Raw genomic sequence first — 27116 nt, 5'->3', positions numbered from 1 at the left:
TAAGCTAACAGAGAGGGAACATTTTTCACTTCCTGTGTTCTGTTTAAATTCCTCCGCCTTGCGCGATGCAAGTCCCGCCCTTTGTTCTTCTGTTTGATTTCAGCATTCTGCATCACTGGTGGTGAAGAATCGCAAGTACATCTCTTAAAAGAAGTGTTGGAAATCCAAACGTGGATCACGTTAAAATAATCCAGCTTAAATCCAATCCTTAAACTTTGCAATAGTAACCTAGATTAACCAATTTCCCAGGTGAATTTAAAGTTTAATTCCCAGATAGCCTATTCAGGTTTGATTATTCATTAAATTTGATCAAATCAGTAAATTCTGCTTCTGCAAAGCACAATCAATCAGTCCCGCCTCCAGCGGGAATCCCATATGGCTTTGGCATGAGGGGAAAGTGTACCATAGTGGTAAATGTACCTAACATTACCTTTATGATAATCCAGCAATCTCAATTGCTTGGGTATTATCGTCTCATTCAATTTATTTATTTATATTGTCGAACATACCTTTCTAGGTTCTTCCAGTTAAATGAGACACTTTAAGCTTTGCAATAGTAACCTAGATGAACCAACTTCCCAGGTTAATTTAAAGTTTAATTCCCAGATAGCCTATCCAGGTATGATTTAACCATTATCATTGATTAATTCAATTTGCTTTTGCAAATTCATTCACGTCCAACTTCCACAGTACTGTCCAGTACTGATGGTTCATTAACGTCTATAAATATATTAAAATCGTCTTTGCAGCTCCCAATATATTCCAAAACCAATCTTAGGAAAACCTATTTTTCCTTTCAAATGTTCTAATAATGTGCAAGTATCAGAGGTGGTAGTCCCCACTCGCCCGCTAATTAGTGAACCTCCACTCGCAAATGGATTGATCGCTGACCTCAGCAGTGATACCAACCCTAATTATGTCATTAGTGGAAAAGCAGACAACAACGCTTTCCAAAATCAACCATCGGGCGCAGGCCTCGTAAAGGTTCTCTCCAGTCTAGCCCTGATGTCTTGCCATCCGAGATTGTCATCTGTCCAATACCGCAATTCACAGCTGAAGCACGAGCAGGTAATGATAGACCTAAAGGGACAGGTGGAGAGAACCGGGAAGCCAATGACAAATGCAGAAAAGGGAAAATTCTGCTAGCTATGGAACTGCGCTTGAAAACAGAACAATTAAATGTAATTGCAAAAACGTATGATGATGAACAAGCACAAGCTCTTCAACAAAATCGTCTTCTACAGGAACAAAATCATATGCTACAGGAACAACTCGATTTAGCCAAAACTAAATATGATGTCCACGCCAAACTAGATAAATTTGAAGAGTTATCTACAAACAGGAGCGCTCAACTTGATAACATGCATGCAGTTTTGTTGAACGTTACTCAAAGTAACACGATTCTACTCCCAACGCTGCAGACCAAAGACGATCAGTTAATGAACACAATGACAAAGTTGGATGACAAATCAGCAGAACTCATTGAAGTCGCTGACCAAATGAATGATGAGAGGACTCAGGTGATGAAGATGGAAATATTGATTTCTAAGCAAGCGGAGGAAATCTCATCACTGAATCTCTCGCTCCGTACTCAAGACCGTATCTGCAAGCCATGACAGATAAGTTTGAGACCGAAAGGAGCAAGTGTGACACTCATGTGTCCAAAATCAGTACTCGAAGCGCTCAAGTGGACTCTGCAATGCAGCAGAATACCACCCTTAGGTAGCATCTGGAGGAAGTCCAGAATGGTCACGCTCTACCAATCCAAGCAACCGGAGCCCTGTACTCACAAGAGTAAAGACGGTAGGTTTCAGACCTTGCCTCCCTCATGTGTCCCTCAGTCTTCTCCTCTTGGCCATTCGGCACTGAGTAATATTGCGCCTCTTGGCCAACAACAACAAGAAGGCTTGGCTTCTCCTCTTGGCCTTTCGGCCCCAATCTCTCCACAGGATGATGCCAACCCTCTCCGCCCGCTTGGCGCAGAATACCTTGACAAACTCATCAAGATTTTCACTACCTTTGACCCCGTTCCAGATCAGCCAAACGATACTGAGACGTTCCTAGCTGACATAGAGGACGCGTTGGATGGCTACCCGAACGCTACGGGTTCTGACAGGGTTTGCCTGTTGAAGCGAACATCGAATAGACGCGTGACAAGGTTAATTCGTCTACAACAGCAACACGTGCTAAATGACTATGCTAAACTTGCCACAGCTTTGAAAATAGAATTCAGTGCTTCTGCGACTCGCAAACACTATAGCTCACTGGCTAACACCGTTAAACAAGCTCGGAACGAACACCCACAAGTTTACTTTGGCCTACTCACTGAAACAGGCATGGAAGACCTGTTACCTTTTAAACAAATGTTCCTGTCGTACATGTAACCTACCTTCATTACCTACTTGGGCCCTGCCGCCCACGTTGGCTTGCCTATCTTACAACTCAGAGAGCTTGCAAGCACAGCTTTTGAGGCACAAAAAGTTCACAATGGTAAGAGCCCTGACCACTAGGTTTTGAAGTTTGACCAGGAGCACTCACTCCAGTTAGAGGGTGCATTATCAGGTATTGGAGCGTTGAGAGATGATGCACAACAACAGTTTCTACCATGAAACCATGATTCCAATTACCTCCGTTGTCGAAATAACTATAAAGTACGTTGCTATCAACATGACTACTGCTACAATCGACCTGTTCGCTACGTTCCTGCACCCAACCCACAAAAAGTGTCAGAGCACAAGGGTAACAAAGGGGTGAAGGACGATCAAAACGTGGACCAATGTTCTCCAGAAGTTCCACTACGGGAAGAACTAAAGCGAGAACAATTTGAGAAAAGGGTAAAAGATAAGTCACAAGGACTCGACGAGGAATTACGGGACACCAGGTCCGCAGGTATTAACACCCATAGCAAGGACGTTAAAGTTAAGATTTCTCCCGCTCTCATTCAAGACCCTATCCAGGGCCCGCTTGATCAAGAAACAAGCCCCCGGGCTTTGTCTATGGACTCTGATACAAAGGTAGTGAAGAAAAAGGTCAAACGCTTCGTTAAAGCCAAGCCCACTCAAAATCGGAAAAGACAAACTGCTTCCACCTTGAACAGAAATGGCACATCACGTCATTGCGAATGACCACTCCACTTTGTGGGGAATATGTCCACTAACCACGAATCTAAACGGCCATACCTGGAAACAGTCCTAGAGGACTGCTTAACTTGTCATGCGCTAATTGATTCTGGTGCGACAATATCACGCATCTCTCAAACCTTGTTCGATGATCTCAAAAGGGCTTTGAAGCCAACTAAACGTGGGTTAAAAGTGGAACGATGTGACACTACACTGTATAAATTACCAGCCTCGAAACTGTAACCCTGCTACTTGGCGCAGACATGATGGATCGGTTACTCCCATTGATGGATTGAAAAACCAACCAGGTATGGTCACAGGCCACCGTGCCTTCTCCACTGACCACACTGTCCTCCCCTAATGCTAGCTGCAACGCAGTCATTCACGAGGGGTATCTGTCGAAAGCACCCCTTGGGAAAAAGAAAGCTCTTGGGGGCCTTGACAATAGCGACATAGGAGTCACTCAGAGTGCAACACGTGGAAGGGAATCTCCAGTGCACTCTTCCAATGGTTAACACATGTCACTAATAAATAGAATCCTCCATTCAGGAGGAAAATTATTAGAATCATTAACCACGATCACACCACGTACGACTTGTCCAATACTTAAAGAGTACTTCCGTCGTGAGGTTAGCTCCTCTGTGGATAACATAGCTATGACTGGTAGTAAAAACTACTACAGACTCCCTTGACACCAATTCTGACTGACCTCCAGGCATTGACCTGAAAATTACCTGACTACATCAGACTCATTCTGAACAAGTTGTAATCTGCCAGGTTACTTGGTTTTCTTCCCTTGACATGTGCGCTTGAGTAAGCATAAACGCACATGCACAACGGAACATCCAATTAGGATTTATGCTAGGATCACTTAACCTGTTGCGATGACCAAACCCGGATCCGGGATTCTATTTATAGACCTAAGCTCATTACCATAACGCAACGTTAACTATTCATGAAAATCGCAAATGAAATGAAATAAATATGCTAGCTCTCAAGCTTAGCCTTTTGTTAACAACACTGTCATCTCAGATTTTCAAAATATGCTTTTCAACCATAGGAAAACAATCATTTGTGTAACAGTAGCTAGCTAGCGTAGCATTTAGCGTTAGCATTAGCGTTAGCATTTAGCAGGCAACTATCACAAAAACAAGTAAAGCCTTCAAATAAAATAACTTACCTTTGAAGAACTTCTGATGTTTTCAATGAGGAGACTCTCAGTTAGATAGCAGATGCTCAGTTTTTCCAAAAAGATTCTTTGTGTATTAGAAATAGCTCCGTTTTGTACATCACATTTGGCTCCCAAAAAAAAAAAAAAAAAAAAAAAAAAAGAAAATTCAGCCCTCAAAACGCGAACTTTTTTCCAAATTAACTCCATAATATCGACTGAAACATGGCAAACGTGGTTTAGAATCAATCCTCAAGGTGTTTTTCCACATATCTCTTCAATGATATATCCTTCGTGGAAGCCTGGTTTCTCCTTGCTCTCAAATGGAAAAATAAATGCACCTGGCTTTACGCTCCAATTTCGACGCAGGGACACCAGGCGGACACTTGGAAAATGTAGTCTCTTATGGTCAATCTTCCAATGATATGCCTACAAATACGTCACAATGCTGCTAACACTTTGGGGGAACGACAGAAAGTGTAGGCTCATTCCTTGCGCAATCACAGCCATATAAGGAGACAATGGAAAACAGAGCTTCAGAAATTCTGCTCATTTCCTGGTTGACGCATCATCTTGGTTTCGCCTGTAGAATGAGTTCTGGGGCACTTACAGACAATATCTTTGCAGATTCTGAAACTTCAGAGTGTTTTCTTTCAAAAACTTTCAATATGCATAGTCGAGCATCTTTTCGTGACAAAATATCGCGCTTAAAACGGGAACGTTTTTTATCCAAAAATGAAATAGCGCCCCTAGAGATCAAAGAGGTTAAGGGTCCAAGCAAAATACCAGCCTAAGTAAAGTTGAACATTTACTTCTAGGCCTTTGACTCTACAGCACTCACCAGTTTTCTTCCCAGAAGTCCATAGGTCATCCCTGTAGACTGCCCAAAACTAGTGCCTTACAGCTGTAAACTTATCATATAGTTATCAACTTAGGATAGTGCCTAAACAACACACCAAGTAGGAAAACCATAGATATGGCATTAGAGACTATGCCATGATAGTCATTTTGCCAGAACATTGGACGTATATAGAATATAGTCCAATTCGATGATTTTTGTGTGAGAACTATTTTTTGTATAACTTTTGTTAATGCTTTCATTCCTTTTCGGTTCAGTTCCTTTGACACTTAGGAAGTGATAGAGCCATAAACAAAGACCCCATAAAACCAACACTTAGTGCCACAATGCCGCTCATTGGGGAATGAATGTAATTATATATATTTCATGAGTGTGTGTGCGTTGTTAACATCTGCCTAAGTTACTGCCCAGATCTTCCAGCCTGGACGATGACCAGAAGACGAGTCCGGAACGTCGACCCCAAATCCGGACACCCACGGCCCATCCCTGTGGCGGCATGCCCCGCTGTCAGAGAGCCAAGGTAAACCACCAGAGAGGGAGGGGGGGGGACCGCAACAGCGATCACCAACCAGGACCAGGACAACCTGGCCCTCCCTGGGGTACTTTGCAGCTTCCAGGGAACCAAACCAAGGTACATAACTAGAAGGGACCGCAACGGCGATCACCAACCGGACATCAACTGCCATCCTTGTGGTGGACTGCTCCGCTTTCAGAGAAGCCTACCAAGTTCAACCACCAGAGGGGACTACAACGATGATCTACAAACAGGACATCACGTGTTCATGATTTTTTTTTATTTGTAATTTACAGGACAAACAAGATCCAAACCATCAGGGAGGGTATGTCATGACGTTGCCCTCGTTGGGTATAGAAAGCCCCATCCCCCTCTCCCTGCCTCCCCCTTGCCTCCTTCAACTAGGCTGCTGTGGTCAGAGAGAGGTCGTAAATTCCTGAGAAGACCCTGTCACATGGCCCCACAGTATAAGAGGCAGAGTAAATTTTCATAGAGCACAAAGGAATTTCTTCCACCTCACAGAACTTGAGGTACGAACATATTTCATGTTCCGGGGGAAAGTATAAAAGATCGGTGAAGAATCCAGCTATGAACTGGTCCATTTGTTACAACTTGGGGAAGCTCATGGGAGACGGTGTCACATTACCATAACGCTGTTTATATAATAGCCTCAGATATGAGGTTTACATCTAATTGTTGTATAATATGAATGAGTGAGTATGACACTGTTTGTAAAATTGTGTAATATAATTTTGGACTGTTTAATGAAGGAAAATATAATTCCCTTTTGATTTGAACTAAATCAGAGGACCGCCCCTGAGCCCAGTTAGGGTCAGGCATCCTGGGACAGCCCCTTTTCTGCCATTCCGAATAAAACCCAACTTATCACCAGAAATTATCACCAGACCATGTTTTTCTCCATTAGAAGAGGACGAAGGTTGTAGACCATTGCTGAATCTTTTAACCATACCACATGGTTAAACTCTTAGACTATCGATAAGACAGAATAAGAACAAGTCTTTGATATTAATTACTAGTCTGCAGCTAGGAATTCGGTATCATTGAACGCAAAGAACGACAACCGCCGAAACACACTGAGCGTAAATATATATATTGATTGCAATTGTTCCCGAATGAGTGAGCGTTCATGTGCAAAGGATTAGCATTTCAATTGTTATAATTATCACTCTGTAGTGACTTCTTAGTCGACCCCCACTTCCCCTTTTGTCTAACAAGCCGCCATGCCGGTTTAGCCCACTAGTGCACATTCCCCTATCATTTCTTGTAACCACATTTACTTTGTTTGTTTGTTTGTTTATGCATTTCTGTGAATTACTTACTTAGTAATAAATAAATGATTTAAGACAATTGATGTATGGATGACTCAGTAAAGACTGTGTTTGTGCAGGTAACCAACAATTTACGACGTTTGGAATGAACCTAACGTGAGATAAATAATTAATTAATTAGAAGACTAATTGATCAGATAAAATATCTGAAAAGTTATTTTAGGAAATGATAACTTTGTTATCTGAATATTTTTCCTTGGTGCCCCGACTTCCTAGTTAATTATGGTTACATGATTAATCAGTTGATCGCGTAATACTAATTACAGAGAATCTTTGATAAAAGTCTTCAATTTAATGATAGTAAAGACACGACATAACCCTTGTACTAGAAAACACAATTATGTTCACCAACTACCTCTGTCAAATGAATAATACGCCTTGGTGATAATAAGGTAGACATTTCTGGAGCAACCTTGGTACATGAACTCACACAGCGGGCATATATTCATGATATTGGCTCAAACTTATTTAGGAGCCCATGCGGGAGGGCACTACTGAGCCACTGGTGTGAGGACTAGCTCATCCCTACCTCCCTTCTCCTACCTCTCTAACTTCACTGATGATGGCTTCCAATGAGTTTTCTGCTGTTTATACACTATGCATCGCTCCTTCTCACTCCAGGGTGGAGGAGTGGGGCGAGGGATGAGAGGGAGACAGAAAGGAGGGGTTCTCCCCCCTTCTCTCTCTCCCTCCTTGTTCGCTATTGTATTTTAATGGAGAGGGGCCTTACCATGAGTCCCATACATTATCCCCTAATACAGTTCATATAGAGCTTGGTCATAGGTCATTAAGACAAATACTTGGTTGTCTACCTCCTCCTCCATGCACAGCAATGCTGCACAGCATTCATTAATCACACACACACACATTTCAAGATAATGCTCAGCGGCAGCAGCATAACCACATGGCCAGTCTTACGGAGTAGGATGAAGGGGGGGGGGGAGAGAGAGAGAGAGAGAGAGAGAGAGCGAGAGAGAGAGAGAGAGAGAGAGATGGACGGAGGGAGAGAGAAGGAGGCGGAGAGACAGAGAGGGAAAGTAGCACAGACAGCCACACGGCCAGCCTGACAGAGTGGGATGGAAGGGGAGAAATGGAGGGTGGGAGACATAGACGGGGGGAGTGGGGCACAGGCACACGGCCAGTGTGACAAAGTGGGAGAGACAGAGACACAGCGAGAGAGAGAGAGAGAGAGAGAGACACAGCGAGAGAGAGAGAGAGACACAGTGAGAGAGGGAGAGAGAGAGAGAGCGAGAGAGAGCGAGAGAGAGCGAGAGAGAGCGAGAGAGAGGAGGAGACAGAGGGAGAGACAGGGGCCCTCCAGCTAGAGAAGCCACTAGACCTTGCTCTACTCCTCATTCTCCTCGCTTTCCTTTACCTCTCTCCCTTCCTCGTCCACTTCCTGCTATGCTAGAGGCCACTGTACTATACCTACTACCCACTCCTTAACATATTTGTCTCTTCCTTGCCCTCCTCTCTAGCCCACTGTGCTATACCTGCTAGAGTCCTGCATGGGGTCGGATACCCACGGTTCAGCTGGCGGATGGAATTAAACAAATTATTTCAACCTGCGGGTTGGCTCGCGGTTCAAAACAATTATATTTCTGGTTGGAAACGTTTTATATCAAGGTACAATATTTGTTTTACAAACCCAGGACCTTGTTGTGTTGTGAATTCCATTCTGTGAGAGGTCATCTAGACATAGTAGGCTACCAGCCACACATACAGCGAGAGGGTGTTGAGCAGGGAACTGTCCATTATTTGTGTGGGGAAATACAACATAAAAAGGTTATGATGGGGGTATACACCATCATGGAAACAGGTGCTGCACGAGTGAAATCCCCGGTTTTGGAGTGGAGAAGGACAACAATCCAGTAGATGGATAGGCGACACAGTCTGCAAAAATTGCAAGCAGGTATTTGTTTACGACAGTAGGAAGACAGCAGGAAGACAGCAGGAAGACAGCCACGTCTCCAATGATTAAAGTAGGCTTTCGTTCAAGTGATGAATGGACTTTTTTTTGTGATAATTACATTGGCCTATGTCTTTATTGTTTAAGTAGGCCTATTTGTAGGTTAATTCAGGCTTTTGTTCATTTAGACCATACGCAGACCATATAAAGTTTAAACCGATGCGTCTGGTAAAAGTTTAAGTATAGCCTACTAAATAAATGTATTTTTGAAGCCTATACTCGACTCTGGGAATTGTTTATTTAAATTTCCATTAAACTATTTGATTATCTAAACAATATTGAACGTAAAGGTCTGGTTTTGTTATGTCGGCTATAGGCTTTCATTACGTAACAAGGCAATTGTTTTTCCAAAGAAATTTGAGTTGTCAATGTGCCGCATCGCAGTGTGAAGATGAAACTAGACTGTTGTTAATTCATGGCATGGTTTCCTTTTATCCAAATGATGCATAGACATGCGGACAAATTAATTACTGCAAGGAAGGGGAATAATAGCCTACTACTCGAGTCATAAAAACAATTCAATCATTTGATCTACCTGTGGCTATGGAACTCTGTTCCCAGTCCATCCAGCCGTTGCTGATCCAGTTTCCGCTGTTCTGCCTGCGGCCATGGAACCCTTACCTGTTCACTGGACGTGCTACCTTGTCCCGGATCTGCTGTTGTAACCGCTCTTTTTCTCTCTCTCTCCCACGATACCCAACCTGCAGTCTCGAGCTCTGAATGCCTCGGCGACCTCTGAATGCTCGGCTATTAAAAGCCAACTGACATTTACTCCTGAGGTGCTGAACTACTGCATCCTCCATAACCACTGTGATCATTATCTGACCCTGCAGGTCATCTAGAAACGTTTGAACGTCTTGATGAACGATCTGGCCTTAATGTGCATGTACTTTCATAATCTCCACCCGGCACAGCCAGAAGAGGAATGGTTTTCCCTAGCCACTGTGCTTCTACATCTGCATGGCTTGCTCTTTGGGGTTTTAGACTGGGTATCTGTATAAGCACTCTGACAACTGATGATGTAAAAAAAAAAAAGAGGCTTTATAAAAGACATATGATCGATTGACCTTATTTGGTCAGTAACGGATCGGCTCTCAGAACAATTCTATGCGGGTGAGGTCGGGCTGCAGAGAGGAATCTGTAATGATGTCGGTTATCGGGTGGGACCTGGAATTGATGTGGCCGGTGCTAGGCGGGTGTGGCTCCAAAAAACTGACCTATGCAGGAGACCAATATCTGCTACATTCACTCTTCTCCTCCCTCCTCATTTCCTCTCCCACTCAACCTAGTACTATGCTTCTCTATCTGCCACCCACTCCCCAATGTCCTCCTCCTCCTCTTTTTCCTCCCTCACTATACCTGTCACCAGCTCTCCTCCTCCATCCCTCCCTCCCTTCTCTCCTCTGCTGGGGCCAGCGGTGTAAGTCAGTCTTTTAATGGCCTGTTTTCAGCTGGGAACGCTACGATTAGGAGAGTGACAGGGGAAATCTGAAGTAAGAATGGATTAGTGCGAGAGAGAGAGAGCAAGAAAGAGACAGAGAGAGTGAAAGAGGGGGACTTAAGTCCAGATTGCTTGTTTTCCTGAGACAGCTGAATATAAAATTGCACCTTCTCAGTCTATACCATCCAATCTGCTCAGCCTTATTATATTTTATATATATATATATATATATATATAAATAAAGCACAGTGTGTGTGTCTGTGCTACAACGTGCTACAGCGTGTACTAGTGTGTGTGTGTGTGTGTGTGTGTGTGTGTGCGTGTGCGTGTGTGCGCGAGTCCGTGCGCTAGCTACAGTATGTGCTCAGTGTTAGCCTCCTAAGTGCGTGTGCTTAGGTTTTAATCTGAAATCCATAGCTGTCTGTATAGCTGTGTCTGTGGGTGATCGGAGAGGATCTCACCTCTATTTGCCATTCAGACCTGTCATGGTGGGGTTAATACATACACAGGAGGATGACAGCTAGATAACACCCCAGTCATCAGCTTATACCTTCAACAACCATCAGTCATCCTGGAGAAGCCAGACAGACCAGGAGGATTTGGGTAAAGATGTTACCGTCTCTCTTTCTGTTTCCCTTTCTGTTTCTGACTCTCTTTCTCTTCGTCTCTCTCCCTGTGTGTCTCTTTCTCGCCCTCTCTGCATGTGTCTCTCGTATTTACTTTCTCCCCCCTCTCTCCACCAGACTGAAAAAGAATGAGTGAAACAAAGATGGACAATTAAGCCTCTGACGGTTGATGAGGTGGCCACTGAAAGGTCATGTGGCTTCATATAGGGCAATGATAGACAGAGCTTACTGTGTGACACACACACACACACGGCTCAACTCACTGGGATCCTAATCACACCAACACTTAAAGTGTCTAGATCCTACTGAGAGCCATTCAAATCAGCTTACTCTTTTTACAGTGAATTTGAAGCACTCTGACATAATGTAAAAATCCTTCCTCTGAGCTGGTGGAATACTATCATAAAAGAGACCCGTAACAAAGACTGCCTCTCAATATCCAAGCCCTCACTGAATATCCAAGCCCTCGCTGAATGTCCAAGCCCTCGCTGAATGTCCAAGCCCTCGCTGAATGTCCAAGCCCTCGCTGAATGTCCAAGCCCTCGCTGAATGTCCAAGCCCTCGCTGAATGTCCAAGCCCTCGCTGAATGTCCAAGCCCTCGCTGAATAGCCAAGCCCTCGCTGAATGTCCAAGCCCTCGCTGAATGTCCAAGCCCTCGCTGAATAGCCAAGCCCTCGCTGAATAGCCAAGCCCTCGCTGAATAGCCAAGCCCTCGCTGAATAGCCAAGCCCTCGCTGAATAGCCAAGCCCTCGCTGAATAGCCAAGCCCTCGCTGAATAGCCAAGCCCTCGCTGAATAGCCAAGCCCTCGCTGAATATCCAAGCCCTCGCTGAATATCCAAGCCCTCGCTGAATGTCCAAGCCCTCGCTGAATGTCCAAGCCCTCGCTGAATGTCCAAGCCCTCGCTGAATGTCCAAGCCCTCGCTGAATGTCCAAGCCCTCGCTGAATGTCCAAGCCCTCACTGAATGTCCAAGCCCTCACTGAATGTCCAAGCCCTCACTGAATGTCCAAGCCCTCACTGAATGTCCAAGCCATCACTGAATGTCCAAGCCCTCACTGAATGTCCAAGCCCTCACTGAATGTCCAAGCCCTCACTGAATGTCCAAGCCATCACTGAATGTCCAAGCCCTCACTGAATGTCCAAGCCCTCACTGCACACAGAAGAAGTGCACGCCGTAGGAGTGTTGTTGAAACCAAGAGGCCTGTGCCAAAGTGGGTGCTAAAATATGACTGATAACTGATTTAATAGTCACAGAACCAAGCAGATAATTCAGATTTTTCTTAAGGCAAGGACATTCATATCTGTCAGTCAAATGAAACACAGCGTGTTTTTGTGCATGTTAGGAATGGTAAAAGTCCCCCCTAACCACAGATCTAAGACCAGATTACCTTCCCCCAATCCTAACCTTAACTATTAGGGATGAAAAATAACCCTGGACCATTGCTTAGAGAATACTTCTACCATTTGGCTTTTGAGCCCAGCCCAGCCTAGCCCACTCCCCAATGTTGGAGGGGTAACCTTGCCACAGCACTACACAGCACTACGGTGGACTTCTTGAGAAAACAGGATGGGCACAGCCCCCATCCTCATCGAAAACATCAAGTACCTTGTCGTACACATCTGAGGAGCTGAAACGGTCAAACCACACAGAACGCGGTGAAAAAGGCACGAGGCTGTAGAAATTCGACCAGCCACAGTGTTCTACAGGAGCACCATCGAGAGCATACTGTCGGGCTGCATCGCTACCTATATGTACATACCTACCTCAATTACCTCGTACCCCAAAACATTGACTAAGTACTGATGCCCTGTGTATATAGCCAAGTTACCGTTATTTATTCCTCATGCTATTATTTTTCAATTGTTTTTCTTTTTTTTCTCTCTGCATTGTTGGGAAGGCCCCGTAAGCAAGCATTTCACTGTTAGTGTACACATGTTGTTCACCAAGCATGTGACGTAACATCTGATTGATTTGAGGAAGGCACGGCAACACCACCGCCGCTGACCGTAAGGCGCTACACAGAGTGGTACGCTCTGCAGAACGCACCAATGGGTGCACACCGCCTTCCCTTCAGGACACCTACAGCGCCAGATGTCGCAGAAAGGCCCAGAAGATCATCAGGGAACTCAGCCACCCGAGCCACGGCCTGTTCTCCATGCTTCCATCACTCAGACATGGGCAGTACAGTAGCATCATGGCAAAAACTAACAGACTTGCCAATAGCTTCTACCCTCAGACCATCAAGCTGCTGAATAGCCACCACGAGTCAGCTACCTGCTCCCCCTGTACCCCTCCTGTCCCCTCCCATCACTTCCTGATGGCCACTGATGTTTAGTGACCTGAGGGGATATCTGTTCCCTGAGCGCAAGAGAGAGGAAGAGAAAGAGATGGAGCACAGCAGGAGACCAAGAGAAAGAGGGGGGGGGGGGGGTAGAGAGAGGGTGGAGAACACAATACGAATGAGCAAGAGATAGGGGGAGTACAGCAGGAGACCAAGAGAAAGAGGGGGGGGGGTAGAGAGAGGGTGGAGAACACAATACGAATGAGCAAGAGATAGGGGGAGTACAGCAGGAGGTGGCGTCAAAATGTTATGAAGACAGGCACTGCACGACAGGCTGGTTTGTGGTGGTTGACTGGTTGATTATCACGGCAGCAAGGTTAAGTGTTCTTATAGTCTGGAAGGTGTCTCTCTCCGCTCCGCGAGGACAAAAGCAAGTTGCCGAGACGCCTGGCTAATTCTCGGCTAAGCCCTCTCAGGGTCATACAGCAGTCTATTATCCAGACTATGACCTTACTGTGAGCTCAAACATTCTAGACATCTCAAAACACTAATCTATGAAAATAGTCAGGGGTAAGAGTGAAGGGAATCTAGACAATGCAGTCATATTAGTATCAAAAGTGCACTCGACCCTGTGCACAAATCAAGGTTTTCAAGAACCCTCTGCTCCAATTTGACACCTGCTACTGTGCTGCTGCTCTGAATGGAACTCTGCTATTCCTGTGACTTTCCTACCACAGTGACATCTGTATGCTCATTTCTACCGCTGAATATTTCATAAAGTGGTACTCCATCTCGTCACGTCTCATGGTTCTAAGCAGAGCCCCCTGCATGCGTTTATGAAATAGAATTTTACTGGTACTGGTACTTTTGGTAGGAAAGCTCTGGTTTAGTGTAGTTGCAAACAATTCGGATTAGCTTTGGCTATTGGAATAAATACCACAGTATATAGATTGTGAAACACACAACGTATGAATTCAAAAACAAAAACAAGACTTTGGCTATTCGACTAAATACAATAAATGACAGCATAGCAACAATGTACCCATTACAAAACCCGGCAAGCATCTAAGCGAACAGGAGACGCAACAGAAATTAGCTGCCGGACTGCAGTTCAATGCGTCCGCACTCTAATTGTCTGTGTTTCCATTCCACCTGCTGTCTCATTTAAATGTGTCTCAGGTAGCCTCCGCTCCGACTGCCACAACTGCTTTCTACATCAATCTGGAAACTCATTTGCACACGTTCTATTGATCTACTCCCAAAATAAAAAAAAATAAACGAGTTGGGGGGAAAAAAGGCCAATCTAAACTCTAGATTAAAAGCTTCATTAAATGTGAAAATTGGTCAGGGAATATAGAACATCTGTCTCTGGCCCTGCATCACAAACTCCAAGGTTAACAAACAACAATTTACGGCTTTGAGATGCAGCCAAACCCGAGACGGCTCGCCATACCACTGAGCTCACAGTCTTCACAAAGACAACAAGAGTTTGCCAGGCTTAAAAGAAACTTAAAAAGTGACTGCAGGCGTGTCTGGATAATTTAAAACAATGGAATAAGGTGTGTGGGTGTGTGCGCGTGCGTGTGTAAGCTGTGACCTTGGTGCAGCTTTGTGAAGATTTGGCACCAGTACCAGGTATTGTTTTAACTGTCTCCTGGTTAGATGTGTTTGTAGTGTTGTTTATGGAGTGCTGTCAACACAAACTACCCAGAAAAGCTGTTCCCTGTACAAACCACACTCTACCCAGAGAACCTGCTCCCTGTACAAACCACACTCTACCCAGAGAAGCTGTTCCCTGTACAAACCACACTCTACCCAGAGAACCTGCTCCCTGTACAAACCACACTCTACCCAGAGAACCTGCTCCCTGTACAAACCACACTCTACCCAGAGAACCTGTTCCCTGTACAAACCACACTCTACCCAGAGAAGCTGTTCCCTGTACAAACCACACTCTACCCAGAGAAGCTGTTCCCTGTACAAACCACACTCTACCCAGAGAAGCTGTTCCCTGTACAAACCACACTCTACCCAGAGAAGCTGTTCCCTGGAACAAACCACACTCTACCCAGAGAAGCTGTTCCCTGGAACAAACCACACTCTACCCAGAGAAGCTGTTCCCTGGAACAAACCACACTCTACCCAGAGAAGCTGTTCCCTGGAACAAACCACACTCTACCCAGAGAAGCTGTTCCCTGGAACAAACCACAATCTACCCAGAGAAGCTGTTCCCTGGAACAAACCACACTCTACCCAGAGAAGCTGTTCCCTGTACAAACCACACTCTACCCAGAGAACCTGCTCCCTGTACAAACCACACTCTACCCAGAGAACCTGATCCCTGTACAAACCACACTCTACCCAGAGAACCTGCTCCCTGTACAAACCACACTCTACCCAGAGAACCTGCTCCTTGTACAAACCACACTCTACCCAGAGAACCTGCTCCCTGTACAAGCCACACTCTTCCCAGAGAACCTGCTCCTTGTACAAACCACACTCTACCCAGAGAACCTGCTCCCTGTACAAGCCACACTCTTCCCAGAGAACCTGCTCCCTGTACAAACCACACTCTACCCAGAGAAGCTGTTCCCTGTACAAACCACACTCTACCCAGAGAACCTGCTCCCTGTACAAACCACACTCTACCCAGAGAAAAGCTGAGTCCTACACTGAGAAAACCTACTCAGTAAAAAACAAAATAATTAGAGAATAAAGTTGTATTGGGCCTGTCTTATATTTGGTGTGTGTGACTGCAGACTTGCCAAGTCAGAGTGGGTCTGTCTTACCTTTAGGATGTCCTGGGTCTGTGAACTCGTACTTTCCCATCCCCACCGTCCTCAGCATCTGCAGCCCATTGGGCCCTCTAGGACCATCCTGATTGGCTACTGGAGTAGGAGGAACTAGCCGCGCCAACTGCCCATTGGTCAGAGGCAGGGCATGGGGCTGTATGAGAGGGTGAGTTGGGTGAGAGTGGTGAGGAGGGGGGTGAGGCGCCAGATGACCGTTCCCCATCATTCTGTGGTTTTGTTGGTTGGGGTGCGCTCCCCTGGGACCACCTGAGGGGGTAGAGAGGGGCGAGGAGAAGACAGGGGGCTGGGCCAAGGGATAGGGTGGCTGGTAGGGCATTTTGAGCACCATGGCGGGGGGTTGGTGGGCAGTGGAGTGCGGGGGTAGCTGGAAGTGGGCTGTCATGAGTGGGTGGGGGTGGAGGGGCATGGGTGACTGGATGGAGGGAGTCAGACCTATAATAGGGCACTGGACAGTGACACTGTGGCTGAAGGAGGGGGGCTGGTGGGGGTAGGAGTGGGGCAGGAGACTGGACTTGGTCACTGCTGCTACAGAAGGTACCCATGGAGGACCTGGAAAGAGAGACAGGGGGAGAGAGAGCGTGAAGAGAGAGGAGGGGAAGAGAGCGTGAAGAGAGAGAGAGCGAGAGAGAGAGCGAGAGAGCGAGAGAGCGAGAGAAGGAGAGGAAGAGAGGAGAGGAAGAGAGGAAGAGAGAGAGAGGAAGAGAGAGAGGAAGAGAGAGAGAGGAAGAGAGAGAGAGGAAGAGAGAGAGGAAGAGAGAGAGAGGAAGAGAGAGAGGAAGAGAGAGAGAAAGAGAGAGAGGAAGAGAGAGAGAGGAAGAGAGAGAGAGGAAGAGAGAGAGAGAGGAAGAGAGAAAGAGGAAGAGAGAGAGGAAGAGAGAGAGAGGAAGAGAGCGTGAAGGGAGAGAGAGGGGGAAGGTAGGGGAGAGAGAGAGAGGACGGAGAGAGAGAGCACAAGGGTGAGATAGGGAGGAGGGAGAGAGTTTAGATTATTATTACATAACCTCATCATTTACTTGATCCTTTTAGATAGCTGAACAAATTGCACAACAAATTACTTTTCATACACCACAATTCAAAAGTTTGGGGTCACTCAGAAATGTCCTTGTTTTTGAAAGAAAAGCAAATTTTTTTGTACATTAAAATAACATCAAATTGATCAGAAATACAGTGTAGACATTGTGAATGTTGTAAATGACTATTGTAGCTGGAAATGGCAGATTTTATATGGAATATCAACATTGGCGTACAGAGTCCCATTATCAGCAACCATCACTCCTGTGTTCCAATGGCACGTTGTGTTAGCTAATCCAAAACCCTTTTGCAATTATGTTAGCACTCTGAAAACTGTTCTGATTAAAGAAGCAATAAACCTGTCCTTCTTTAAACTAGTTGAGTATCTGGAGCATCTGCATTTGTGGGTTCAATTACAGGCTCAAAATGGCCAGAAACAAATAACTTTCTTTTGAAACTCGTCAGTTTATTCTTGTTCTGAGAAATGAAGACTATTCCATGCGAGAAATTGCCAAGAAACTGAAGATCTCGTACAACGCCGTGTACTACTCCCTTCACAGAACAGAGCAAACTGTCTCTAACCAGAATAGAAAGAGGAGTGGGAGGCCCCGGTGAACAACTGAGCAAGACAAGTACATTAGTGTCTAGTTTGAGAAACAGATGCTTCACAAGTCCTCAACTGGCAGCTTCATTAAATAGTACCTGCAAAACACCAGTCTCAACGTCAACAGTGAAGAGGCGACTCCAGGATGCTGGCCTTCTAGGCAGAGTTGCAAAGAAAAAGCCCCATCTCAGGCTGGCCAATAAAAAGAAAAGATTAAGATGGGCAAAAGAACACAGACACTGGAAAGAGGAACTCTGCCTAGAAGGCCAGCATCCTGAAGTCACCTCTTCACTGTTGACGTTGAGACTGGTGTTTTGTGGGTACTATTTAATGATGTTATTTTAATGGACAAAAAAAATGGCTTTTCTTTCAAAAACAAGGCCATTCATAAGTGACCCCAAACTTTTGAACGGTAGTGTATATAGGGGCCCTACAGTTAACATATTGACCATATACACTGAGTGTACGAAACATTAAGATCACCTGCTCTTTCCATGGCATAGACTGACCAGGTGAATCCAGGTGAAAACTATGATCCCTTATTGATGTCACTTGTTACATCCACTTCAATCAGTCTAGATAAAGGTGAGGAGACAGGTTAAAGAAGGATATTTTTTCTACTTCGAGACATGGATTGTGTATGTGTGCCATTTGGAGGAATTTTTTTTTATACATCAGCTGAGCTAAAAGTTCATCAGAGAACACACACAGGAGAGAAGCCTTACGCCTACTATCACTGTAGGAAGAGAATCTCTCAACCGAGCCACTTAAAAAGTCACCAAGGTATACGTAAAGGAGAGAAGCCTTACTACTGCTCTCAATGTAGGAAGAGTTTATCAACCGAGCCACTTAAAAAGACACCAAGGTATACATAAAGGAGAGAAGCCTTACTACTGCATTCACTGTAGAACCGAGCCACTTATAAAGACACCAATGTATACATAAAAGAGAGAAGCCTTACTACTGCTCTCACTGTAGCAAGTCTCTCTCAATCGAGCCACTTAAAAAGACACCAAGGTATACATACAGGAGCCTTACTACTGCTCTGATTGTAGAAAGAGTTTCTCTCAACAGCGCAACTTAAAAACATACCAATGTATACATTGAGGAGGGAAGCCTCAAGTTCTCTCAGACCAGCTAAGACTAAAGTTACTCCATCAATGAATCCTCATCTCATAAAATAATTGGTAACAGTGAATTGGATTAAATGAAAAAAGCATAGCACATTCTATTGTAATCCTATTGTTTCTCAGTGTGAGAGAACTGTGCAGAGGAAAAGGAGCGTTATAGAATGTCATCCTCTCTTTACCGATCAGTGTGTACCTCGTCAGTTTTTGTCTGTAATGTCTTTGTCGTTATATGTCGGATCCCAGTAAGACTAGCTGTCGCCTTTGTCATCAGCTAATGGGGATCCTAATAAATTAAATAAATGGGCAAGGCAAAATGTTTAAGTGCCTTTGAACGAAGTATGGTAGTAGGTGCCAGGCGCACTCGTTTGGGTCAAGAACAGCAACCCTGCTGAGTTTTTCACGCTCAGCAGTTTCCCATGTGTATCAAGAATGGTCCACCACCCAAAGGACATCCAACCAACTTGACCCAACTGTGGGAAGCATTGGAGTCAACATGGGCCAGCATCCATGTGGAACGCCTACAACACCATGCCCCGACGAATTGAGGCTGCAACTCAACATGTTATTAGGAACGTGTCCTAAATGATGTGTACACTCTGTGTACAGTATACACAGTATGCCTACAGGGAACACGTTCAGTACATGGTATTAGTGATGAGCTCAGTTTACCATGTAGCTAGCTAAGTATGTATTTACAGTATTTTCTACTCTGACGCATACGAGAGCGAGAATGTGTTAGACTGGAAGAAGAGAACATCTCACTACATTATGGTCATCCATCCTCAGGCCAACTATCTCAGCACTATACCACTTTATTCCTACTGTTCTCAACTTGAGCCCTAAACTTGATTAAAACCAGAGAGAGAGAGAGAGAAATCCGATATAATATTATTATGCTCCTATAGTTTTGGCCTGAGTAGTAGGATTTCAACGAGGTGCCAGAATTGATTACAGCCTGATACGTATCTTCTCCTTCCTGTTCTCCATCTTGAGTTATTAAAGTGTTCCTGTACATTTTCTGAACTACAATCAGTCTTTGGACTAAAATATATAATGAAGTGACAAGACGGAACTCATTAGCGATGGCTAACATGCACTCACATTTGCGAGTCCTCTTGCGGCAGAGCTAATGAAAGGTTTAAGAAGGGAAATGTAATTGCATTAACATTAAATGGATCCCTTCTCCTGATTGCTCTCTTGTACCCCATCATTTAAATGTGTGAGCATTAAATATTGGTTGTTTCGTAAGTGCTCCTTGGTCCTTTTATAAGAATTCTATTTCAATTTGGTGAATTGCTCAATCAACCTCTAATTGTTAACATACCGACTGAGGCAATGCTTCAGAAATCAAAGCCCTTCTTTCTCACAAGCGAAAAGTTAACTTTTCCAGACAGAAACTTCTTTAAAACAACCAACTGCAGAGAAGTTCCTATTTAAACCATTGATTCACTCTGGCAGTTGGTGGGGAAGTTTCTCGCGACTCAGTTCAGTGAAGTGCGGAGCTAGTTTCATTGTGGATGCCAGACGTTCACACGCACGCACGCACGCTTGGTTTGAGTGCCATATGCAGCAGCATGGGTGACATCTCACTCCGTGGTTGAGGCTGGTGTGTGTTTGTTTCTTACGCCACCAGACTGTGTGTGTGTGTTTGTGTGTCAGTCCGTGCTTGTAGGCAAAGCCTGTCGTCTGGCCACATTACTAATACCACAGGGCTTCATAGACCATTCAGCCACCTCTATACCCCACACAGCAGGGTCCCTGAGGACAGTGTGTGTGTGTGTGTGTGTGTGTGTGTGTGTGTGTGTGTGTGTGTGTGTACACGCGTCCCTCTATACCCTCCCAGCAGGGTGTTTAGGGGACAGAGAGCACTGCTCTGAACCCCAACCTCCAGAAGAGGAACACGATAGGAATATTGTCCTCAAGTGATGAGTTGAAGAAACTAGCCAAAGCTTTTGGTCAAAGCCACTGTGGTGGCAAAGACTCTCAAACAGACAAGAGCAGAGAGTACTTACTTATTAGTTTGAGAAACTAGACATTTAGAAATGGCGGAGGCATATCTCAAATAGAAAACAGCAGAAAATATATTTCCATTAAGTAGGTCTTAGTGATGTTTTTGAGAAACTAGATATTTAGTAGTAGCAAAGCCTACATTGGCAGTCTCAGCTGACAAGAGTTCAAATACTTATTTTCCATGAAAAAGGTATTATTTCTCTGCGTGTACACAATCAGCTGTGACAGGTTAATTATTGAAATCTTTATTGAGACTGCGTCAATTAGTTAACAGATCATTTGTAGAGTAGGTAACATAGAGCTACAGTACGACGATTATGGAATACTGACTACTCAAGAAGTAGACAGTGGTCATGGATTCATTGCTATAATACCATACAATACAGATTGTACTTTATATTGATGTATACACAGTGCAGTATATAACGAGTGTTACTTGAATATACAGTATTCATTGCATTGCTCGCTATAGTATTAGGAACGTGGAAACTGGATATTTGTTATGGAAGTATACCACATTCATTGCGTTTCTTGAATACATCGTTGGATACAGCTTTCATAGTGTCTAGAGTATATTAATCGTGGAGGTGCCAATGGAGCAAGTGCAATGGCTGTATCATTGTGTATTGTTCTTAAATTAGATCCATTCTCCGTGAGCAGGAGGCAGAGGCCAGCAGAGCAGTGTAACAGAGGGAAATTGACTGCTGCAGGGCACAGCCATTCTGGGTTCACTTTAGTACTATAGGTTCTCAACTTCTGCAGCTCCTAAATTTAACCCATTATTGTCATTGTCATTTATACTCGTGAAATATCCACCTCAGAGAGATGATTTGTTTCAAATCAGAAAATATTACAATAATACAGACTATGATTGCTATTACTAGTATTGCGTGCAGGTGTGTGTGTTTGTGTGGTGTGTGCCGCCGCGTATTGTGTGTGTTTATACGCGTGTATACACACGTGTGTGTGTGTGTGTGTGTGTGTGTGTGTGTGTGTGTGTGTGTGTGTGTGTGTGTGTGTGTGTGTGTGTGTGTCAGTACCTATGGGTTCACAGTCTCTGTGCTGTTGTTTGGCAGGAGGTTCATCAGTCTCCCAGGGTGTGAGCTGGTTGATGGGTGTCTGTCCCCACCTCACCCCTGGAGCTAACAGCAGACCTGGAGCCTGGCTCTCCCTCTCCCCTGGAGACACACCTGATACCTGGGAGAGAGAGGAGAGAGAACAACACATTAGAAAAACAGCAGGACAAAACTAGCTCTGACACCTAGGTATCAGTGAGTGAGTGAGTGAGTGAGTGAGTGAGTGAGTGAGTGAGTGAGTGAGTGAGTGAGTGAGTGAGTGAGTGAGAGATGAACAAATCAGTTTATCGGCCTTCAACTGACACAGGAGATAAACAAGAGCTTAGAAAACCACAAAAATAAACATCAGGTCTGATACACAGGTAAGAGATAGAGATATAGAGAAGAGATAATCGGTCTGTTACATGAAAAGGTTGACTTGTTTGTCAGCAAGCTTTGCAGACATAGATGATCAGGAGAGCAACTGCACTAACTGGTGACTGATGTAGATTATAGTTCCATAACGGCAGATATATCAACATCCACATCCGAGTGACGTTCTATAGGTCCTTACTGTGTGAGACCACACACCTATTCAACTATTCATTAAACCATTCAATTATACCTTGCAGTGTGCAATCAAAAGGCAATTAAACGTTTGTATGGTTTTGAATTTCTCCAGATCAGGACATGGGCGCTTATTAAAATTGTGTCTAGCTGTTACTAATCATGAAGCATAATTGACCTGTAAATATGGTCGATTAGAATGAAATGTGGAGGGGGGGTGGGGATATTAATGACTCTTACTTGGATTATATCCATCTTCAACAAACAATACAATATTGAGACACCTAAGTCTGATGTGTACATACACTGCTCCAAAAAATAAAGGGAACACTAAAATAACACATCCTAGATCTGAATGAATGAAATATTCTTATTAAATACTTGTTTCTTTACATAGTTGAATGTGCTGACAACAAAATCACACAAAAATTATCAATGGAAATCAAATGTATCAACCCATGGAGGTCTGGATTTGGAGTCACACTCAAAATTAAATTGGAAAACCACACTACAGGCTGATCCAACTTTGATGTAATGTCCTTAAAAAAGTCAAAATGAGGCTCAGTAGTGTGTGTGGCCTCCACGTGCCTGTATGACCTACCTACAACGCCTGGGCATGCTCCTGATGAGGTGGCGGATCGTCTCCTGAGGATCTCCTCCCAGACCTGGACTAAAGCATCTGCCAACTCCTGGACAGTCTGTGGTGCAACGTTGGCGTTGGTGGATGGAGCGAGACATGATGTCCCAGATGTGCTCAATTGGATTCAGGTCTGGGGAATGGGCGGGCCAGTCCATAGCATCAATGCCTTCCTCTTGCAGGAACTGCTGACACACTCCAGCCACATGAGGTCTAGCATTGTCTTGCATTAGGAGGAACCCAGGGCCAACCGCACCAGCAAATGGTCTCACAAGGGGTCTGAGGATCTCATCTCGGTACCTAATGGCAGTCAGGCTACCTCTGGCGAGCACATGGAGGCCCAAAGAAATGCCATCCCACACCATGACTGACCCACCGCCAAACCGGTCATGCTGGAGGATGTTGCAGGCAGCAGAACGTTCTCCACAGCATCTCCAGACTCTGTCAAGTCTGTCACATGCTCAGTGTGAACCTGCTTTCATCTGTGAAGAGCACAGGGTGCCAGTGGCGAATTTGCCAATCTTGGTGTTCTCTGGCAAATGCCAAGGCCAGCATGAGGGATAAATGTTTCTCCTGAGTCGGTGAGTGTAGCTATTAAGTTCAGTTTGAGCATCTTAGCAATACAATGTGTTCTATACAGCTGTTAACATTCGACAAGGAAAGAGACACTTAATCAATTATATAATTAACCAGATTACCCCGGATACCAGACTTAGATGACTGATAACTCAGTTCTAGAATGTTGTCATTGATGAGAATGAATCTAAAAAATCTATTGACATTCAGAATTGACTTTGTTTAGACATCCAGCCTGTGTTGTAGTTTCATGACCAGAGACACATTTTCAAAGGCACAGTAGTTTTTTTTATTCGGAGTGGTACATGCATTCACACAGTCTTGATTTATAGGATCCTTCCCCCTGTATGATTGATTTGGCAAGTGATGAAATCCCAAGTTATCAATTAAACGTTTATGGAAAAACTGCACTTGTCTTCATGTGAAAATGTGTTATTAAATATTCTAAAGCTGTCATGTCATCAATCAAATCCAACTTTATTTACAGTATACAGCACATTTCTTACAACAAATGCATTTCATGGTGTTCAAAGTTTCATGAATTGAAAGGCATGTGTCACTTAACATCCTTCCTGTTGGCAGGGGATTCTCTCTACCACATGGGAATGCCTCCGTGGAGCTCATCAGTGTAGCCATGCAGCCTATTTTGGCAGTTCACAATATCTGCCATACAGATGTGGAATTCGAGTGGAGGAAGCCCAACCAGGTGCAGTCAGCGGAGGACCTGTACCCGGCTGAAGACTACAACCCTCTGTCCCGAGAGCCCACAGAGGAGGATCTTCAGTGGCTAAGGAACAGACTCTGGGACAGGTACAGTGGAATGGCAAGTCTCCTTGAACCTGAGCCAGAACAACCGCTGGCTGCAACGTGGCGTTGGTGGATGGAGCGAGACATGATGTCCCAGATGTGCTCAATTGGATTCAGGTCTGGGGAATGGGCGGGCCAGTCCATAGCATCAATGCCTTCCTCTTGCAGGAACTGCTGACACACTCCAGCCACATGAGGTCTAGCATTGTCTTGCATTAGGAGGAACCCAGGGCCAACCGCACCAGCAAATGGTCTCACAAGGGGTCTGAGGATCTCATCTCGGTACCTAATGGCAGTCAGGCTACCTCTGGCGAGCACATGGAGGCCCAAAGAAATGCCATCCCACACCATGACTGACCCACCGCCAAACCGGTCATGCTGGAGGATGTTGCAGGCAGCAGAACGTTCTCCACAGCATCTCCAGACTCTGTCAAGTCTGTCACATGCTCAGTGTGAACCTGCTTTCATCTGTGAAGAGCACAGGGTGCCAGTGGCGAATTTGCCAATCTTGGTGTTCTCTGGCAAATGCCAAATGTCCTGCACGGTGTTGGGCTGTAAGCACAACCCCCACCTGTGGACGTCGGGCCCTCATACCACCCTCATGGAGTCTGTTTCTGACCGTTTGAGCAGACACATGCACATTTGTGGCCTGCTGGAAGTCATTTTGCAGGACTCTGGCAGTGCTCCTCCTGTTCCTCCTTGCACAAAGGTGGAGGTAGCGGTCCTGCTGCTGGGCTGTTGCCCTCCTTCGGCCTCCTCCACGTCTCCTGATGTACTGGCCTGTCTCCTGGTAGCGCCTCCATGCTCTGGACACTACGCTGACAGACACAGCAAACCTTCTTGCCACAGCTCGCATTGATGTGCCATCCTGGATGAGCTGCACTACCTGAGCCACTTGTGTGGGTTGTAGACTCCGTCTCATGCTACCACTAGATTGAAAGCACCGCCAGCATTCAAAAGTGACCAAAACATCAGCCAGGAAGCATATGAACTGAGAAGTGGTCTGTGGTCACCACCTGCAGAACCACTCCTTTATTGGGGGTGTCTTGCTAATTGCCTATAATTTCCACCTGTTGTCTATTCCACCATCAGACCCTACAGCAACACACGTCAACCACCATCAGACCCTACAGCAACACACGTCAACCACCATCAGACCCTACAGAAACACACGTCAACCACCATCAGACCCTACAGCAACACACGTCAACCACCATCAGATCCTACAGCAACACACGTCAACCACCATCAGACCCTACAGCAACACATGTCAACCACCATCAGACCCTACAGCAACACACGTCAACCACCATCAGACCCTACAGCAACACACGTCAACCACCATCAGACCCTACAGCAACACATGTCAACCACCATCAGACCCTACAGCAACACACACCACAGAAGTATTGGCACTCTATCTCCAGTTGGATGTGGAGGTTTAAGAGCGAGGCTAGAGTACACCCTGATTCTCCAGCTAACCACAGCCTGGCTTTTACATTAAAGAGATTCTTCTGTACTTTTGTATTCTTTTTTTACCAGTAGTTCTGAAAGTTGCACTCATGAGCAAAATGTGGTCCCCAAAAATGGAGTACTACGTCACATAGTCCGCCACAGTGGATGTGTCATACTAACCATTTAACCTAGCAGTCAAACACAGAAATGGTTCCAATCTTTTTTTCCACCATTCATTTGTTCACATAGTGAATTTTACAAACACTTCAAATGAAGTATTTGTTTGGTGCGGCCTTACCTTGGTGTGACGTTTTGATAACCTTGTAATTCTCTCTCGGGCCAAGGTGAGTTTTAGCAATATATTCACCTCAATTTAGTAAAAAAAAAAAGGGAAATACTAATGAGCAACAGAGAAGACCTCCTGCACGTCATCGCTAGCCGACACTAGCCGATCCATGTGCTGTATTGAAATTCATTGAATAAAGTGTGAACTTCTTCCGTCCCCTTTCTCCATCTTAGCTAGCCAATGACTACTTTAGCTAGCTAGTTAGCAGAGCAGTAGATCAACATTTATTTTGTATTACTTGTTTGTGCAGTACGTCGACTTGGGTGTTTATTTCAGACCTTATGGCATTTTTCAAGGATGAGCATTAAAAGGGGAGAAGACCACTAGAAGTCTGGCCATGTGGAGAAGTGCAACTATAGTGAAGGGTAGTAACATACCGTTTTGGTCAAGGCCAGCATGAGGGATAAATGTTTCTCCTGAGTCGGTGAGTGTAGCTATTAAGTTCAGTTTGAGCATCTTAGCAATACAATGTGTTCTATACAGCTGTTAACATTCGACAAGGAAAGAGACACTTAATCAATTATATAATTAACCAGATTACCCCGGATACCAGACTTAGATGACTGATAACTCAGTTCTAGAATGTTGTCATTGATGAGAATGAATCTAAAAAATCTATTGACATTCAGAATTGACTTTGTTTAGACATCCAGCCTGTGTTGTAGTTTCATGACCAGAGACACATTTTCAAAGGCACAGTAGTTTTTTTTATTCGGAGTGGTACATGCATTCACACAGTCTTGATTTATAGGATCCTTCCCCCTGTATGATTGAT

At 44.8% G+C, this 27116-nt stretch overlaps 1 protein-coding gene across 2 annotated transcripts in view; it reads right to left on the bottom strand.

The window, feature by feature from the left end:
• LOC139415376 (kelch-like protein 29) overlaps positions 1 to 27116 on the bottom strand; it is a 341932-nt gene that overhangs the window by 130893 nt on the left and 183923 nt on the right. For both annotated transcript variants that reach the window (XM_071163482.1, XM_071163481.1), the window contains exons 4-5: positions 21939 to 22095; positions 16120 to 16692 (exon numbers count right to left, since the gene is read on the bottom strand). In XM_071163482.1, the coding sequence (XP_071019583.1) occupies positions 16120 to 16692; positions 21939 to 22095 (730 nt within the window). The remainder of the gene's footprint in view (positions 1 to 16119; positions 16693 to 21938; positions 22096 to 27116) is intronic.

Source organism: Oncorhynchus clarkii, chromosome 8 (assembly GCF_045791955.1).
Source record: "Oncorhynchus clarkii lewisi isolate Uvic-CL-2024 chromosome 8, UVic_Ocla_1.0, whole genome shotgun sequence".
Classification (NCBI taxonomy): domain Eukaryota; kingdom Metazoa; phylum Chordata; class Actinopteri; order Salmoniformes; family Salmonidae; genus Oncorhynchus; species Oncorhynchus clarkii.
The sequence above is the reverse complement of the archived record's forward strand: the minus strand, read 5'-3'. Positions and strand labels throughout refer to the sequence as shown.